This window comes from Aureococcus anophagefferens (genome assembly GCF_000186865.1).
Source record: "Aureococcus anophagefferens unplaced genomic scaffold AURANscaffold_12, whole genome shotgun sequence".
Lineage (NCBI taxonomy): Eukaryota > Pelagophyceae > Pelagomonadales > Pelagomonadaceae > Aureococcus > Aureococcus anophagefferens.
The window spans coordinates 417254-433248 of record NW_008705572.1 but is presented as its reverse complement, the minus strand read 5'-3'; the positions used below and the strand labels follow the sequence as shown (position 1 = coordinate 433248).

Genomic DNA, 15995 nt, shown 5'->3' with positions numbered 1-15995 from the left:
CGGCGGTCCGCCCGCGAACGCGAAGGCACGCGATCGTCCGCGCGCAACGAGCCGCGCCGCCAGGCGCCGCCCCCGACCTACCCCGGCGACCACACCATCGACGGCGACATGACGCTGGCCGTCGTGGGCGCGTCGGAGGGCGTGGCCGTGGGCGCGTCGGAGGGCGTGGCCGTCACGGTAGGCTTGCCGTCACCGCGGAGGCCTCCGCGGTTCCTCCCGCCCCCCCTACGTTTAGAGACGCGTCAAGGCAAAACGCGCGAGGCTCTCTTTGTCGTCGTGCCGTCTCCGTCGCGGTGCTCCTGTACGCCTCCGCCCTAGTCGTGTCTTCCCGTGGCTCTTCCTACGCCTGTCTTCGCCGCCCCCCTACCTTCGATTCCTCCTCGTGCCGCGGCTAACGGGCGAACATGGCCGTAAGCAGCGTGCCGCTCCACCTTTGAACCTTAGTACTTCAGCCCGCTCCCCAGCTTGACGAGCGCGTCGAGGGCCTTCGCCGACGCGCGGAACTCCTGCATGGGCATCTCGTAGTACTGCTTGACGAGCTCGGGCTTGGCGTTGACCTTCATGTCGCCGCCGACGGGCGAGAAGACGTTGTTGTAGACGGCCTGCGCGGGGCGGCTCGACGCGCGGACTCTCGGGAGCGCGGGCGCCGCGCGCGCGCCATGTCGAGGTACTGCAGGTGGGAGACGGCGTCCTCGCGCGCCTGCGCGGGTTCCGCGCTCCGCTCACGCGGCGCGGCGAGACGCCGCGCGTCGCGCCTCGAGCACGGCGAGCTCGTCGCCGTCGGCGTTCCCGACGGCCTCCGCGTACCGCTTGAGCAGCGGCTTCGCGTTCTTGCCCCAGACGTCGGCGATGGGCGGCTGGATGAGGATCGCGCGCACCGAGTCCCACTTGCCGGCCTCGATGAGCGCGGGCACGTCGTCGAGCTGCCGCCGCGCCGCCGCGACGAGGTTGAAGAGGTCCCTGCCTCCCGTCGGGAGCTCCGCGGCGCGCGCGGGGACCGCCGCGGCGGCGGCGGCGGCCGCGGCGCCGCCGCCGAGGACGACGCGGCGCCGCGTCGGGAGCCGCATCGCACGGGCGCCGACGAGGATCGCGCACAGCACCGCGAGCTTTTGCGCCATGCCGGCGCGGTGGTGCGCAGAGGGACGATGGCCGTCAACTTGAGCTCGAGGTCTGCGGCGAGCCCTTGCGTTGCGCTGGCTGGCTTACGAGGTCTGCGTCGAGCGCTGCGGAGCGCTGGCTGAGCTCTCGAGGTCTGCGGCGAGCGCTGCGGAGCCCTTGCACTGGCTGTCGGCTGGAGCTCAGTGCGTCGCACCTCGTCGCACCTGTGTGGGAGCACGGACTGGAGCGGGGACATTGACGCTGCACAGATGCTGCACCCACGGTGCAGCCCCAGCAGCATATGGAGAGCCCGGCCGTGGACGATGAGCCCGAGGGCCTCGACGTGATCCTGCGCGGCGCCGGCGTCCTCGACGGCGCGTCGCTGCGCTGCCGCCTGCGGCCGCGCCAGGTGGCGAAGCCCGCGCGGACGCTCGTCGCGGCCTTTTGCAAGTTCGGCGCGTCGCGCGGCGCGGCGCTGGACCCCGGCGCGCTGGGCCTGCGGCTGGCGGACGGCCGCGCCGCGCCGCTCGACGGCGCCGTCGGCGCCCTGGGCCTCGGGCCCGGCGCGGTCGTCGACGTCGTCGCCGCCGCGCGGCCGCCGCCGCCGGTCCTCGTGCTGCTCGCGGTCTGCGAAAGAGGCGCGGCCGTCGTCGACGCGAACGTGCGCTTCTTCCTGCGCCACGGCGTCGCGGGCGCGCCCGGCTACGGCGCGCACTTCGACGTCTGCGTCGTCGCCAACGGCGGCGCGTCGCCGGGCCTCCGCGCGGCGCTCGCGGCGCTCGAGCCGCCGCCGCGGCTCGTCGAGCGCGCGAACGCCCGGGCAGGAAACCAAGGACTTCAATTTTTCGCACGGTTTCGACGTGCTTTTCCCACTGTCTGAAAAGAACTCGCCGCGAGCAACCGATCCGTCCAAAAACCAGCCAAAACGACCGCGATTCGACCGAGCTCGAGAGGTTTGAAGTTTCGCTGGACCGGTCCATTCCACTGGGTGTTTCCGGCACAGGCGAACGCCGGCGGCGACTTCGCCGCCTGGGGCGCGGGCCTCGACGCCTGCTGGGGCGGCGGCCGCGAGGCCTGCGTCTTCCTCAACGACACGGTCCGCGGGCCCTTCCTGCCGCGCTACGTCGAGGAGCCCCGCGGGTGGCCGGCGCTCTTCTGCGCGCGGCTCTCGGGCTCCGTGAAGCTCGTCGGCGCGTCCGTCAACTCCATGGTCCGCTGGGCGCCTCGCTTCCGGCGGCCCCACGTCCAGTCCATGGCCTTCGCCTGCGACGCGCCGGCCGTCGCGCTGCTCCGCGCCGCGCGGATCTTCGCGCCGGAGCCCGACGGCGCGCGGCTCGTCGCGTCCTGCGGCGCGCTCCGCGACGGCCTCGTCGTGCCCGGCGACCAGCGCGAGAAGACGGCCTACGTCTTCATGCACGAGATCCGCATGTCCGAGGTCATCGCGGACGCGGGCTTCGAGTTCTACGGCTTCCAGGTCGCCGAGACCACGGGCGCGTTCCCCATGGACGACGTCCAGCTCGACTACGACGGCGACCGCCTCAACCCCGTCGAGACCATGTTCGTCAAGTCGAGCCACGGCGGCTTCGACGTCGAGGGCGGCCTCCTGCGCAAGTACACGGCGTGGCTCGACGGCGCCGCGCCGCCGCGGCCGCGCCGGTCGAAGATCGCCGTGCGCCGCGCGTGACCGCGCGCGCGGGCCGCTCAGAAGGGCATGTGGGGCGGGCCGACGTCGCGCGCGGCCTCGGCGACGTTCGCGTCGTAGTTGGCCCGGACGACGGCGGCGGGCCGCGCGTGGGGCCGCCGGAGGCCCGCGCGGTCGAGCGTGACGCCGAAGCCGGGCCGGTCCGGGAGGTCGATGTAGCCGCCCTCGGGCATGGGCTCGTCGGGGAAGAGGCCCCCGAAGTAGGGCACCATGTGGTCGCCCTTGGGCGAGAGGTTGATGAGCTCGGCGACGGGGCAGTTGGCGAAGGCGTACTGGAGGTGGTAGGAGTAGACGCTCGACCCGTGGGGCACGACGAGGACGTCGTACGCGGACGCCATCGCGACCTGGGCAGGACAAGAGAGATGCAACGTCGCTTCAACGTGAGCGTTCCGCGCGCGCGCGTTCCGAGAAAAGCATCCACGCTTCGAGACCGTTCCGAGAGATGATCGCTCGTCCAAAAATCAGCCGAAACGAGTGGAAAACGGCCGAGAGAGGAGCCTTTGAAGTTGGGAATTTCGCTCTCTCGTCCTGCCCTGATCGCGACGACGCGCCGCGCCTCCGTGAGGCCGCCGAGCCAGGTGATGTCGGGCTGGAGGATGTCGACGGACCGGTCCTCGATGAGCTTGCGGAAGCCGTAGCGCGTGTACTCGTGCTCCGCGGTGCTCAGGAGCACGCCGGAGCCCGCGAGCGCGCGCTTCACCTCCTTGTAGCCCTCGTAGTCGTCGGGCGGCAGGAACTCCTCCATCCACTTGATGCCGTGGTCCTTGAGCGCGTTGCCGAGCTTGATGGCGTAGGGCACGGTCAGCGCCATGTAGCAGTCGAGGCTCAGCGGGAAGTCCGGGCCGACCGCGGCGCGCCACTTCGCGAAGAACGCGACGTTCTTCCGGAAGCCCGCGTCGCCGGCCGACGGGCCGTAGGGGCAGGGGATCTTCGCGCCGACGAATCCGAGGTCCTTGGCGACGTCGGGCCGCGCCGTCGTGCAGTAGACGGGCAGCCGCGCCTTCGTCTTGCCGCCGAGGAGCGCGTAGACGGGCTCGTTCCGCAGCTTCCCCAGCAGGTCCCAGAGCGCGAGGTCGACGGCGGAGATGCACTGGATGGGCAGGCCCTTGCGGCCGTAGTTGATCGTCGCGCGCCACATCATGTCCCACATGGACTCGACGTCGCGCGGGTCCCGGCCCTCGACGAAGCGGCTCAGGTGCTTCTCGACGATGATGCAGCCCGCCTCGCCGCCGATGGTCACGCCGCAGCCCGTCGTGCCGTCGTCGGCCTCGACCTCGACGACGAGGCCGCCCATGGCGTTGATGCCCCAGCTCTTGCGCGCGCCGGCGTACTGGGCGTAGCCGCTCATGGGGTTCGCGATGGGCGTGCGCCCCGTCGACGGGTCGTTGCCGTTGATCCAGTGCTCGTCGGCGACGTCGTGGCAGTCCGCGCCCTGGTCGCCCTCCTTGCCCTCGACGACGTAGGCGCGCACCTCCTTGATGCGCGGGAACTGGCGGCAGCCGGCGGTGAGGGCGGCCATGTTTGCTTCTGGCTTGTGGAGTTTCGAGTTTCGGCGAGTCCTGAACTGAACAAGATGCCGCCCCGGTGCCGATGGACGCGTGTTAGATGATGGGCGGCTTGCCCGGGGTCTGGTTGCGGGACATCTGGGAGAGCTGGCGGATGCGCGCGTGCTTGGCGTGCTCGTCCTGGGGCCCCGTGTGGCGGAGGAGGAACGTGTCGAGGGACTTGAGCCAGGAGTGGTCGAAGCAGAGGGCGACGGGGTCGTAGCCGTAGGTCTTCTTCTCCTTCTCCTCCTTGCCGGAGGCCGCGGCCTTGGCGAGCTCGGCCTGCTTGGCGATGAAGGACGCGCGGCCGACCTGCGACGGCCGCGGCCGGATGACCGTGTAGCGGCCGCCGTTGTTCGCGCCGCCCTCGGAGTTGAAGTCGCGGCGGTGGCGGCGCAGGGCGTCCTCGAGCTCCTTGGCGTCGAGCTGGCCGTCGCCCGACGTGTCGAGGAAGTCGATGAGCGTCTGCGACTCCTTGCGCGTGAGCTTGAGGCCGACGGACCGGAGCGCGGACTGGAGCTCCGCGGCGTCGAGGCAGCCGTCGCCCGACGTGTCGAAGCCCGCCGAGGACATGAGGTCGATGACGCGGAAGTCCTTCTGCTTGAGGAGGCGGTCGATGCGCGTGAGCACGCGCGGCGCGCCCGCGGCCTCGGCCTTGGCGCGGCGGACGTCCGCCTCCTTGGCCGCCTTGTCGAGCTTCTTCGCCTGGGCCGCCGCCTGGGCCTCGCGCTTCGCCGCCATCTTCGCCATGGCGCGCGCGCGCGCCGACGGGCCGCACAAATCGTTGAGCGCGACCTCGAGCTCGCGGATCGTGAGCGACCCCGACCGGTCCTTGTCGATGTCGTGGAAGAGGTCGACGACGCGCTGCGACTTCTTCTTCATCGAGTCCTCGAACTTGGACATCAACACGAAGGCGTCGTCGACGAAGGACGCGTCGACGGGCGGGTCGAAGGCCGTCCGCACGCCCGCGTCGAGCTCCGTGACCGTCACGTCGCCGTCCGCGTTCGGGTCCAAAAACCGAATCAGGTCCGTGATGTCCTGGTTGCCGAACTTGAGCTCGCCCCGCAGGTTCGCCGACGTCGCGTCGCTGATGCCGAAGGTGTCGTCCAAAATCGCGTGCTGCTCCGCCTCTATCAGCGCCTCGATGTCCTTCTTCGCGCGCTCCTTCATCTCGCGGTGGTGGAGCGCCTGGACCGTGTGGCGCGAGTTGGACCCGGGCCCGTCGGGGTCGTTGACGGACCCGATGCTCTCCATGGACACGAGCCGCTGCTCGCTGTCGACGAACTTCTTGATGCCGCGCTCGAGCTCGACGGGCGTGAGCTTGCCGTCGCCCTGGCCGCCCTGGCTCAGGTCGATGGCGTGCATGAAGCGCTCCACGTCCATGTCGCGGCGCCGGATGAGGATGACGAGGCGCCGCGTCAGCGCCCGGCCCCGCTCCCGGAGGCGCACGGCCGCGCGCTCGCGCCGCATGCGGCGGAACGCGTTCTCGAGCTCGACCATGGACACCTCGCCGTCGCCGTCGCCGAAGGTCACGTCGATGAACTTGCAGCAGCGGTGGATCTGGCCCAGGCTGATGCCGTGGCTCTGGTTGCTCGCCGCGCTCTCGTCGTCGTAGTCGACGCGCTCCTCCTCCTCGGCCGCCTCCTCGACGACTTCGCGCACGTGCCACCGCTGGTGGCGCACGACGTTCCGCAGGAAGTCGTAGGTCAGCTCCTCGCGCGGGATGTGGGCGTCGACGCCGGGCAGGCCCGGCGGCGCCCCGGGGTGCGGCGCGGCGACGCGCTTCCCCAGGGGCAGGATCACGGGCAGCCCCCCCGTCGTCGACACCAAGGCCTCGACGCCCGGCTCCGGACCCGGCGACGCGACGGTGGCGCCGGGCGTCACGAGCGACGGCATGGACACGCTCTGCTGCTGGAGCACCGAGGACCCCTCCCGGGCCCCGCGCCCCCGGCCCATCGTCCCCGCAGCGCTCTGGGGAGTTGGATGCGCAGGGCCGATACGGCCGCGGGCGCGGCACGTGGCGCGGCCGGGGCATTTTTTTACGGTCTCGAGACGCGCCTCTAGTAGCGCGCCTCGTAGGTGAGGTCCGCGCGGTGGCGGCCGGCGGACGCGGCCTGGGCCGGCGCCGGTTTCGCGTCGTCGTCGAACTGGAGGGAGAGCGTGAACTTCTTGCCGACGACGTCCCAGTTCGTGAAGAAGCGGCCCTGGTCCTTGTCGACGTCGTGGTTGGGGATCTTGAAGCCGATGGTCTCGTAGGGCTCGCAGGCGAAGAGGAGGTACTGGTACGCCTTGTCCGGCGGCTCGACGCGCTGCTCGTAGGCGGACATGAAGCGGTGCCGCGGCTGGCTCGCGTCGTCGGCCTCGGGGTAGTCGACCTCGAAGAGCAGGCAGCGCTGCGACGTCGCCGCGTCGCGGCTCTTCGTGACCTTGTAGCCCGGCCGGCCGATCTTGATCGTGTGCCGCTTCTCGACGTAGCGCGTCGCCGCGGGCGCTATGGGCGCGTCGCGCGCCTCCTTGAACGCGCGCCGCGCGAGGTTCTGCTGGTGCCGCTTGCCCTGCGTGTGCGCGAGGTAGTTGCCCTCCGTGTTGTGGAGCGTCAGGCAGAGCTTGCACTCGTAGGTGCCGAGGTGGTTCCGCATGAAGTACGGGTCCTTGTTGAGGTCCACCGTCTCGAGCGCGAGCTTGCGCAGGCGCTCGCGGCGGTCGACGTTCGCCTGCTCGCTGCTCTGCACGCCGCCGCCGCCATGGCGCGAGTTCACGCGGTCCTGGTCGAACATGGCGCTGGCGCGGGCGCGGCGCGGAACGGCGCGGCGGCGGCGGCGGGTGCGTCTAGTGGCGCGGCGCGCGGCGGCGGCGGACCGCGGACGGCGCGCGGCGCCGGGCGAGGCGGGTGCGTCTAGTGGCGCCGGGGCGCGACGAGCGTCTTTGCGGTGCGCAGGGCGCCGGCGCGACGAGGTCGAGCGCGCGGAGGCGACGGCGAGCACGACGATGTTGATCGAGAGAGGCGATGTTGAGCTTTAGCTCTCGTTGACTTCAGAGGCTGCCCGCATCGTTATGAACGCAAAGAATTGCCCCATCCTGCGGGACGGCGTGACGTGCCTCACCGGCGAGCAGGTCGCGTCCCTCGACGCCGACGACGCCGAGGCGCTGGAGGCGATCGTCGACGCGCTCGGCGCCGAGTCCGGCGTCGCCCAGGCGCTCAAGGGCCCGCTGACGACGCTGGCGAAGCTGCGCGACGCGCCGGCGCAGCGGCTCTACGTGCTCCGCGAGGGGTCGGCGGCCCTGGGCCTGCTCAAGGTCGGGCCGAAGCACCTCTACTACTGGCGCAAGGGCGGCGGCACCGTCGAGCTCGACCCGCCGTGCGTTTTGGATTTCTACGTCGCGGCCGCCGCGCAGCGCCGCGGCGCGGGCCGGCGGCTCTTCGAGGCCATGCTCGAGGCCGAGGGCGCGGGCGGCGCGTGCGCCTTCGCCTACGACCGGCCGTCGCCGAAGATGCTGCCCTTCCTGCGGAAGCACTACGGCCTCGGCGCCTTCGTCGAGCAGCCGAACAACTTCGTCGTCTTCGACTCCTACTTCGGCGCCGACGGCGGGCCCGCGCGCAAGTCGCGGTGCGAGAACCGCCAGGACACGCACGCCCGGGTCCAGGGGACCGTCTAACCCCTTGGGGACTCCGCGTCGCCGCCGCGTTCGAACTCGCCGCCGGCGACGATCGCGGAGTGGCGGCGGCCGGACGCGCGGCGGTCGAGGTGGGCGAGGCGCCCGGGCGTCGGCGCGGCGGTGCCCGCGTCGAGGGCGGCGAGCGCGTCGGCGAGGAGCGCGGCCGCGTCGCCGCCGCCGCGGCGGCAGACGGCGACCTGGTACTCGGGGATGTCGATGCGCGGGTAGCGCGGGTTCGCCAGGGCCGCGACGGCGCAGGCCCAGAGGCGTGCGTCGTCGAGGGCCGCCAGCGTCGCCGCGCGGTCGTGGCAGCTCAGCGCGACGAGGCGGCCCGCGGGCGCGAGCACGCGCGCGGCCTCGGCGCGGAACTCCGCGACCGCCGCGTCCGCGTCCGCGTAGCAGTAGAGGTTGTCGAGGAGGCCCTTGTCCAGGACGGCGTCGAAGGCGCCGTCGCCGAAGGGCAGCGCCCGGCAGTCGCCGACGACCCACTCGAGCATCGGGTAGCGGTCGCGCTGCGCGGCGACGACGGACGCGCAGTTGTCGACGTTCGTCAGCCGCCGGTAGCCGCGCGCGAAGAGCTCGCTCGAGAAGGGCGAGTTGCCGCAGCCGACGACGAGGACCCGGGCCTCGGGGCCGGGCAGGAGCGCCAGGACCGCCGGGCCCACGTCCTCGAAGGAGCAGAGCCAGTCGTAGGGCGCCACGTGGTCCTCCTCGACGTACCACTCGTCCTACGAGCACGACCGCCGTTTCAAAGATCAAAGCACGAGCAACGCACCCAAAAGTCCACCGTGCCGTAGCCGCCGCGGCCCATGGTCGTGTCACAATCCGCTTGCCATGCTGCCCCGTGAAACTTCAAGCACTCGCGATGTTGCCCTTCACAAAAGCTTGGCAAATAGGCTCGCTTTCGTGAGAGCTGCGGGCAGCCCGCCAACGCGTAGGAGCTGCGGGCGGCCCGACTGCGCATTCGTGAGAGCTGCGGGCAACGCATGGCGCACCACGACGTCGCCATCCGCTGGTGCGAGGCCGAGGTGCGCGCGCACGAGTACGCGAACACGGCGAGCAACGTCGCCTTCGTCGCCGTCGCCGTCGCCGGGCTGCGCGACTGCCGCTCGCGGCGGCTGCCGCGGCCCTTCGTCGCCGCCGAGCTGTCGCTCTGCGTCGTCGCCGTCGGGTCCGTGCTCTTCCACGGCACGAAGACGTGGCTCGGCGAGCTCCTCGACGAGGTGCCGATGCTCGGCCTCGCCGTCGTCTACCTCTGGACCGTCATCGGCCTGCTGCCGCCGCGCTGGGCCGCGCCGGCGATGGTCTGCGGCGGCGGCGGCGCGGCGGCGGGCCTCGCCCACTACCTCCGGCACCGGGACCACGCGTTCTTCTCGCTCCTCTTCACGGTGCAGGTTTTAGCGCCCGCGTTGATCGCGTTCGCGTCCGCGCCGGCGCTCGGCGTGCGCCGCGGGACCTGGTACGCCTTCCTCGCGCTCATCCTCGGGGGCAAGGTGGCCTGGGAGCTCGAGCGCGAACTGTGGCGGCGCGGCGCGTGCCCCGCGAGCGCCGCGAACCCGCTCTTCTGGCTCCACGCGCTCTGGCACGTGCTCAGCGCGGCGGCGCACCGCGCGGCCATGCGCTTCCACGGGGACCTCGCCCTCGCCAAGGCGAAGCGGCGCTAGGCGCAGTTTTAGAACTGGGAGCTGCCCTTGTTGCCGCTGCCGGGCTTGACGTCCTCCTTCCAGCGGGCCCAGGACTCGTCCGCGCGGCGGACGTTGTCCGCGTCCCAGCGGTCCGTGTCGTCCTCCTGGTCGGCCGCCGCGAGCTCGTCGCGGCGGCGCGTGTCCTCGTCGACGGCGGGCACGCGCGCCTCGGCCTCCGCGGCCTTTCGCGCGCGCTCCTGGGCGCCGGCGATCTCGAGGTCCGCGAGCTCGTCCAAAGTCATCGTCGGCAGGTTGTGGCCCGGCCGGAAGACGCCGGCGCGGACCTGCTCGCGCTTCACGGCGAGGGGCGCGCCCGGCGCCGCGCCCGGGCCCACGCGGAGCACGCGGATGCCGCCGCCGGGCTCGCCGCCGCCGCCGCCGCCGCCGAGGAGCCAGGCGCCGTCGGCGTCGGCCGGCGCCGCGCGGGGCCGCACGCGTTTGTCCGCCGCGGCGCCGCCGGCGTCCGGCCGCGCCGCGGGCCCGCCGCCGGCCCGTTTCGCCATGGCCTCGAGCATCTCGAGCTCGCGCTCGTCGCCGATGGCGTCGTCGCGCGCCGCCTGCGTCGCGGCGGCGAGCTCGGCGACGACGACGTCGCGCCGCAGCTCGTCGAGCTCGTCCGCCGAGGCCTTGGCCGCCGCGCGGGTCTTGAGGGTCTGGCGCGCGGCGGCGAGCGCGTCCTCGGCGGCCTTGGCGGCCTCGAAGCGCCCGAGCGTCGCCGCGCGCGCCTCGGCCGCCGTCGGCGCGCGCGCCTCGTCGGGGTCGTCGCCGTGGCCCAGGAGCCGCCGCATGGCCGCGTCCGGGGCGCAGACGCCCAGGCGCAGCGCGAGCCGCAGGAACTCGAGGCGGACCGCGGCGACGGTCCTCACGAGGCCGAGCCGCGCGGCCATGTCGACGCGGAGCCGGCCCAGGGCCCGCGCGCGGAGCGCGGGGACGAGGGCGCAGCGCAGGTCCGCCGTCGCGACGTCGTCCAGGACCGTGCGCGCCGCGAAGATGCCCAGCCGACCGACGCCGGCCCAGGCCTTGTCCAGGAGCTCGACGCACTTGGGCGCGTCCTCGGGCGCCGCGGCGCAGTCCTCGAGCTTCAGGAGGAGCGCCTCGCCCTGGGTTAAGAGGGCGTGCACGTCGACGGGCGCCGCGTCCTCCGGCGGAGCGCCCTCCGGCGGAGCTGCTGGAGCTGAGGCCTCTAAGAGAGAGCTCATCGCGGCGAGAGCCTGGGGTAATGTTGACGGAAACTTAGCTCAACGGCCCGTATCCGATGGTGTATGCTGCCCTGGCGCCTTTTGAGGAGAGTACCCAGTCGCCCCCTGGCGGTGTAGTTCTTCGCGCGCACCCCCCTGCGCGCCGCTCGCGGAACTCGGCGTCGGCGCCCGACGGGCCGAAGTGATGGACGCGCCGCCCGCGCCGCACCCGGCCGCGGAGTCGCCCCTGGGGCCGGACGGGCGCGCCCCCTGCTTCACGACGAGCGGCCGCCTCGTCCAGCATCCCTGCGACCGCTGCGGCCTCGCGGCGGCGCGGCCCGGCCTCTGCGTCGCCTGCGAGCTCCTGCCGGCGCGCGCGCCGCCGCCTCCCGCCGCGGCGCCGCGCGCCGCGCCGCCCGCGCGCGCGGCGGCGGCGCCGCCCGCGGACGCGAAGAAGCGCAAGCTCGAGCACCAGTCGGAGCTGCTGACGGAGGGGGCGATCAAGACGCTCCTCGAGGACAAGGACGACCGCCCCGCGACGCCCGGGGCCGACGAACGTTCCGACGCGCGCGCTCCGAGGACGCGGCTCTCCCCGAACGCCGCCGCGCGTCGAGGGAGGCTCCGCGCGCGGAAGCAAAGATCCGATCTCACGCCCGCGCCCCTCCCAGGTGAAGCAGCGCCGCGCGCGGCCGGCGGCGAACCTGTGCGCGCAGCTCGGCCTCGAGGCGTCGCAGCAGGGCCTCGGCCGCATCGGCGGCAAGCTCGCGGGCCACATCGGCGAGAACCGCTTCGTCGTCGGCGCCGCGGACGACGGCCGGAGCAAGTGCCAGTCGATCCTGTGCCGCGAGTACCTGCGGCCCGGCGAGCCGCGCATCGGCAAGCGGCCGCCGTCGGTGCGCTGGGGCCACAGCCCGAAGACCAAGTGGTACCACATCGACTGCTGCTTCGCGTCCTTCAAGCGCACGTGCAAGAAGTCGAAGACCATCACGTCCGTCGACGACATCGAGGGCTTCGCCTCGCTCGACGCGGCGACGGCGACGCGCGGAGCAGGAAAAGGGCGCGACATTCCCGACTTCGAAGGCTCCTATCTCGACCGTTTTCCACTCGTTTCGGCTGATTTTTGGACGAGCGATCATCTCTCGGAACGGTCTCGAAGCGTGGATGTTTTTTTCTGGAACGCGCGCGCGCGGAACGCTCACGTTGAGGCGACGTTGAATCACCTTTTTCCCAGGCGAAGCGCGTCGCCGCGCTCGTCGACGCGCACAACGCGGCGCGCGCGGGCGACAACGCGCCGCCCCGGCGCCAGCCGAAGACGACGCTGTCCGCGCCCGCGGCCGCCGCCGTGCTCGGCGCGGCCGTCGTGCCGGCGCCGCCCGCGCGCGGCGACGGCGGCGGCGGCGACGACGGCGCGGACGACGCGGCCGGCGACGCGGCGCCCGCGCCGGGCGGCGGCGCGCCGGACCTCCTCACGCTCATGGCCGTCGCGTCGTCGGCCTACGACCGCATCGCGCCGCCGGCCGGCCGCGCGGTCTCCGACGGCTCCGCGTCGGGCGGCAGCGTCGCCGCGGAGAGCCCCGCGGAGCGCCACCGCGCGGCCCTCGACGACGACCTCGACGCCGCGGCGCCGTCGCCCTTCGCGGGCAAGATCGAGGCCGCCGCGCGTCGCCCCGCGTCCCTTTTTTTTTCCACGCCGCCGCGGGGCGCGACGACCGCGCGCGCGCAGGTCGCGTCGCTCCTCGCCGGCCGCGCGCGGGGCCGCGACCCGGCGGACGTCGCCGCGGCCGCGCGCCGCGGCGCGCTCGCCTTCGAGCGCGCCTTCGACCGCGCGCTCGCGCGGCACGCGACGCCCGCGGCCGCGGCCCTCGAAACGGCCGCGGACTCGCCGCTCTAGTCGCCGGGCCTGTGCTCCCCTCCAGTTAGTCTGCTCCCCTCCTTCGGCGACCTGGGATGGTCTCGAGGAAGCCTCCGAGCTAGGAGGAGGACGTTTCTTCGGACGACTCCGACGAGGCGTCCGACGTACTGGTATGCCAGGCTTATGCCGCGGGAGGCGTCGGCGGCCGTTCTCGCTGTGAAGACTCTGTGAAATTCAGAGCAGCTCAAACCATAATCACCACGAGCCGTTGCACGCGCGAACTGCTCCCCTGGCCGCCCGCCGCAACGCGAACTGCTCCCCTGGCTCCCCTCGCCGCCCGCCGCAACGAATTGAATACTATCGATCATGGCGCCGGGCCCCCTGTCGCTCCAGAACATTCAGAACCACAACGCCGTGCTCCAGACGAAACACAACGCCGAGCACTTTGTCAAGACGTCGACGAAGGCGAACGCGGCGGGCGGCTATTACCATGACGACAAGGAGAACGTCGCGCCGCCGTCCGTCGACGCCATCGTCTCGAAGTGGCGCGCGGACAAGGCCGCCGCGAAGAAGAAGCTCGCGCGGAGGAAGAAGCGGTCGTCGTCCGCGCCGCCGCCGCCCGCGCCGCCCATCTCGCCGGACCTGCTCCCCAAGCCCCTGCGGAGCCCGATGTACGCCGGCGTGAGCGCCCAGGACCTCGCGCTCCTCGACGTCCGGCCCCAGCCGGCCGCGCGGTCGCCGGAGCGGCGCCACTACGCGGCCTGCGTCGACGACGCGCCGGCCGACGCGCCGCGGCCGCCGGTCGCCGCGCCGCCGCCGCTCGCGGGGAGCCGACTCCGCGGCCTCGCCGCGCGGTCGCGCCGCCTCGCGGCCGCCGCGGTCGAGGCCTTCGCCGCGGCCGCGGCCGCGGCCCTCCGCGACCCGGCCAAACACGCGCCGGCGGCCGCGCTCGCCGTCGTCGGCGCCGCGATCGTCGCCCGCGCCGTCGCCGGCGGCGGCCAGTACCGCCGCGGCTACCGCGAGGGCGTCAAGGACGGGCTCAAGTGGCGCCAGGACCTGGGCGTGGACCAGGCCCGGGCCCTCTACGCGCCCGCGCCGCCGCCGCCGGCCACGCCGATCCTCTTCTTCTGAAATGAAAGCCCCGGGGGCGTAAGACACATACGATTCGTTACTTCGCGCCTCCCGAAAAACTGGCGCGTGGCTCGGTCTCGCCGAGCCACTTACCAGCGGATCGGGGGGCGGCTACATGAGGACGCAGCAGGGCGTCAAGTAATCCCCGGCCAAAATAATAAAATGAGTTCACATTAATAAATTCTTCGGGAGACGCCCGGGTTTGAGATGGGTAGCCCTGCAAAGTCCCCCTTGGCGCCGGCGGAGAGCAACCGCGGCGACACTCCGACGACGAGCGAGGCCGCCAAGGTCGCTATGGGCGGCGAGTCGCCCGTGGGCGCGGTGGTGAGCGCCGCCGAGGGCGGCGACGGCGTGCAGGAGCCGCCGCCGGTGCCGGCGCCGGCGGACGCGCCGGCGGCGGCGCCGGCGGCGCCGGCGGCGCCGGCGGCCGAGGCGCGCGAGAACGTGGCGGTGGTGGATCGCACGGCCGGCGTGCAGCAGTGCGAGGAGCTGCGGGGCCTGTCCGTCGCGGAGCAGGCGTGGCGGCTGCCGAAGCCCGTCGTCCGGCCGGTGTTCGAGCCCGGAGACGCGCGCGAGGCCTGCTTCGGCCGGACGACGAAGAACTTGATCCTCTACGACAAGGAGCCGGCGTGCGCCTCGACGGCGGGGCTGGGCGTCGTGTACAAGACCGCCGCCTTCCAGCCAAAACCCATGCTCGAGCTCAAGCCGCCGCCCGTCGTGTTCACGCGGGGCGACAAGCTGCGGCTGCTGCGGGGCGGGAAGATGATCACGGCGCGCTTCTTCGGCGTCTTCGAGGGCGGCGAGGCCGTGTCGAAGCAGGGCAAGGTGGGGTGGATGAAGGTTTTGTTGTGCGCCAAAACCAAGGGCACGATGATGTGCGCCGGGGCCGACCTCTGCAAGTTCGACGGCAAGGTCGAGCGCCTCGAGCCCACGGGCCAGCCGGGGTCGCCGGAGGCGGACGAGTTCTTCTCGGCGTACGAGACGTGGAAGAAGGGCCTCATCCCGCGCGCGCGGAAGCGCGTCGAGCCGCCGGACCCCCCGGCGGCGCCCGAGGCGAAGGCCGCGCGGCCGGCGCGCGCGCGCGCGGCCAAGCCGGCGTCGGAGTCGGCGGCCAAGAACTGGAAGAAGGAGCTGGCGCCGGCGCCGTCCTGGACGCACGTCCGGGACAAGCTCAAGGCCGAGGAGGTCCGCGCGGCCTGCGTCGCGTGGGACGTGCCGACGAACGTGAGCCTCCCGGAGATGAAGCGGCTCCTCTTCGAGGCCATCGGCGGCCAGAAGAAGTCCCAGCCCACGAACCTGGCGCCCAAGGGCCCCGCCGCCGGGTCCGAGAAGCCGCCGCGGAGCGGCTCCGCGCCGCGCGGCGGCTCCGGCTCGCGGCCGTTCCGGGACCAGCTCTCCCCGGGCCGCCAGGACCGCCGCGGCGGCGACGGCCGGGGCAGCGGCGCCGACGGCGGCTACGGCCGCGACCGCAGCAGCTACGGCCGCGACCGCAGCAGCTACGACGGCGACGGCGACCGCCGCGGCGGCGACGGCCGGGGCAGCGGCGCCCACGGCGGCTACGGCCGCGACGACCGCCGGGATCGCGACAGCGGCCGGGACAGCTACTCGCGCGGCCCCGTGCCCCGGGGCCGGGACCGCAACGACGACGACCGCGGCAGCTACGGCCCGCCGCCGCACAGCCGCGACAGCTGCGGCTACGACCAGGGCGCCATGATCGTCCACGGCGCGGGCCCGGACGCCGCGGCCGCCGCGCCGCCGCTGAGCGGCGACCTCGGCGCGCTCTTCAAGAGCCTCGCGTCGAGCGGGGCGCCGATCAAGTTCGAGTACCACGCGGCCTGCCGGGGCATGTACGACGGCGCGACGTTCAACACGGGCCAGCCGGGCTACCAGGGCGCGCCGGACGCCGAGCCCCGCCGGAGCCTGCCCGGCGACTACCAGGGCTCCGGCCGGCAGCCCCTGGGCCCGTCGACGCACCCGCTCCAGCCCAGCGGCCGCATGGCGTCGCCCTACGACCACGGCTCGGCCCAGTACGACCGCTACGACCGGCGCCCGGGCCACGGGCCGCCGCCGGGCCACGGGCCGCCGCCGGGCCACGGGCCGCCGCCGGGCCACGGGCCGCCGCCGCCGCCCGCCCACTACTACTCCTGA

The 15995-nt window shown here is 73.3% G+C and overlaps 5 protein-coding genes across 5 annotated transcripts; 2 read left to right on the top strand and 3 right to left on the bottom strand.

Moving 5' to 3' along the window:
* Positions 1 to 440: 440 nt before the first annotated feature.
* On the bottom strand, positions 441 to 1118 carry AURANDRAFT_64884 (hypothetical protein; the record flags this gene model as incomplete). Its single annotated transcript, XM_009039618.1, has 2 exons — positions 441 to 602; positions 765 to 1118. 2 exons carry the CDS (start codon positions 1116 to 1118, stop codon positions 441 to 443), a joined length of 516 nt encoding a protein of 171 aa, XP_009037866.1.
* A 1681-nt stretch (positions 1119 to 2799) lies between these two features.
* On the bottom strand, positions 2800 to 4319 carry AURANDRAFT_27794 (hypothetical protein; the record flags this gene model as incomplete). Its single annotated transcript, XM_009039617.1, has 2 exons — positions 2800 to 3144; positions 3345 to 4319. The coding sequence occupies 2 exons, from the start codon at positions 4317 to 4319 to the stop codon at positions 2800 to 2802; spliced, it is 1320 nt and encodes a 439-aa protein (XP_009037865.1).
* Positions 4320 to 6404: 2085 nt separating this feature from the next.
* Positions 6405 to 7121, bottom strand: AURANDRAFT_28099 (hypothetical protein; the record flags this gene model as incomplete). Its single annotated transcript, XM_009039616.1, has 1 exon — positions 6405 to 7121. The coding sequence occupies one exon, from the start codon at positions 7119 to 7121 to the stop codon at positions 6405 to 6407; it is 717 nt and encodes a 238-aa protein (XP_009037864.1).
* Positions 7122 to 8987: 1866 nt separating this feature from the next.
* AURANDRAFT_64882 (hypothetical protein) lies at positions 8988 to 13847 on the top strand (the record flags this gene model as incomplete). The annotated part of the gene is made up of 4 exons (XM_009039824.1): positions 8988 to 9587; positions 11533 to 11970; positions 12096 to 12635; positions 13119 to 13847. 4 exons carry the CDS (start codon positions 8988 to 8990, stop codon positions 13845 to 13847), a joined length of 2307 nt encoding a protein of 768 aa, XP_009038072.1.
* Positions 13848 to 14141: 294 nt separating this feature from the next.
* Positions 14142 to 15995, top strand: AURANDRAFT_64881 (hypothetical protein; the record flags this gene model as incomplete). Its single annotated transcript, XM_009039825.1, has 1 exon — positions 14142 to 15995. The coding sequence occupies one exon, from the start codon at positions 14142 to 14144 to the stop codon at positions 15993 to 15995; it is 1854 nt and encodes a 617-aa protein (XP_009038073.1).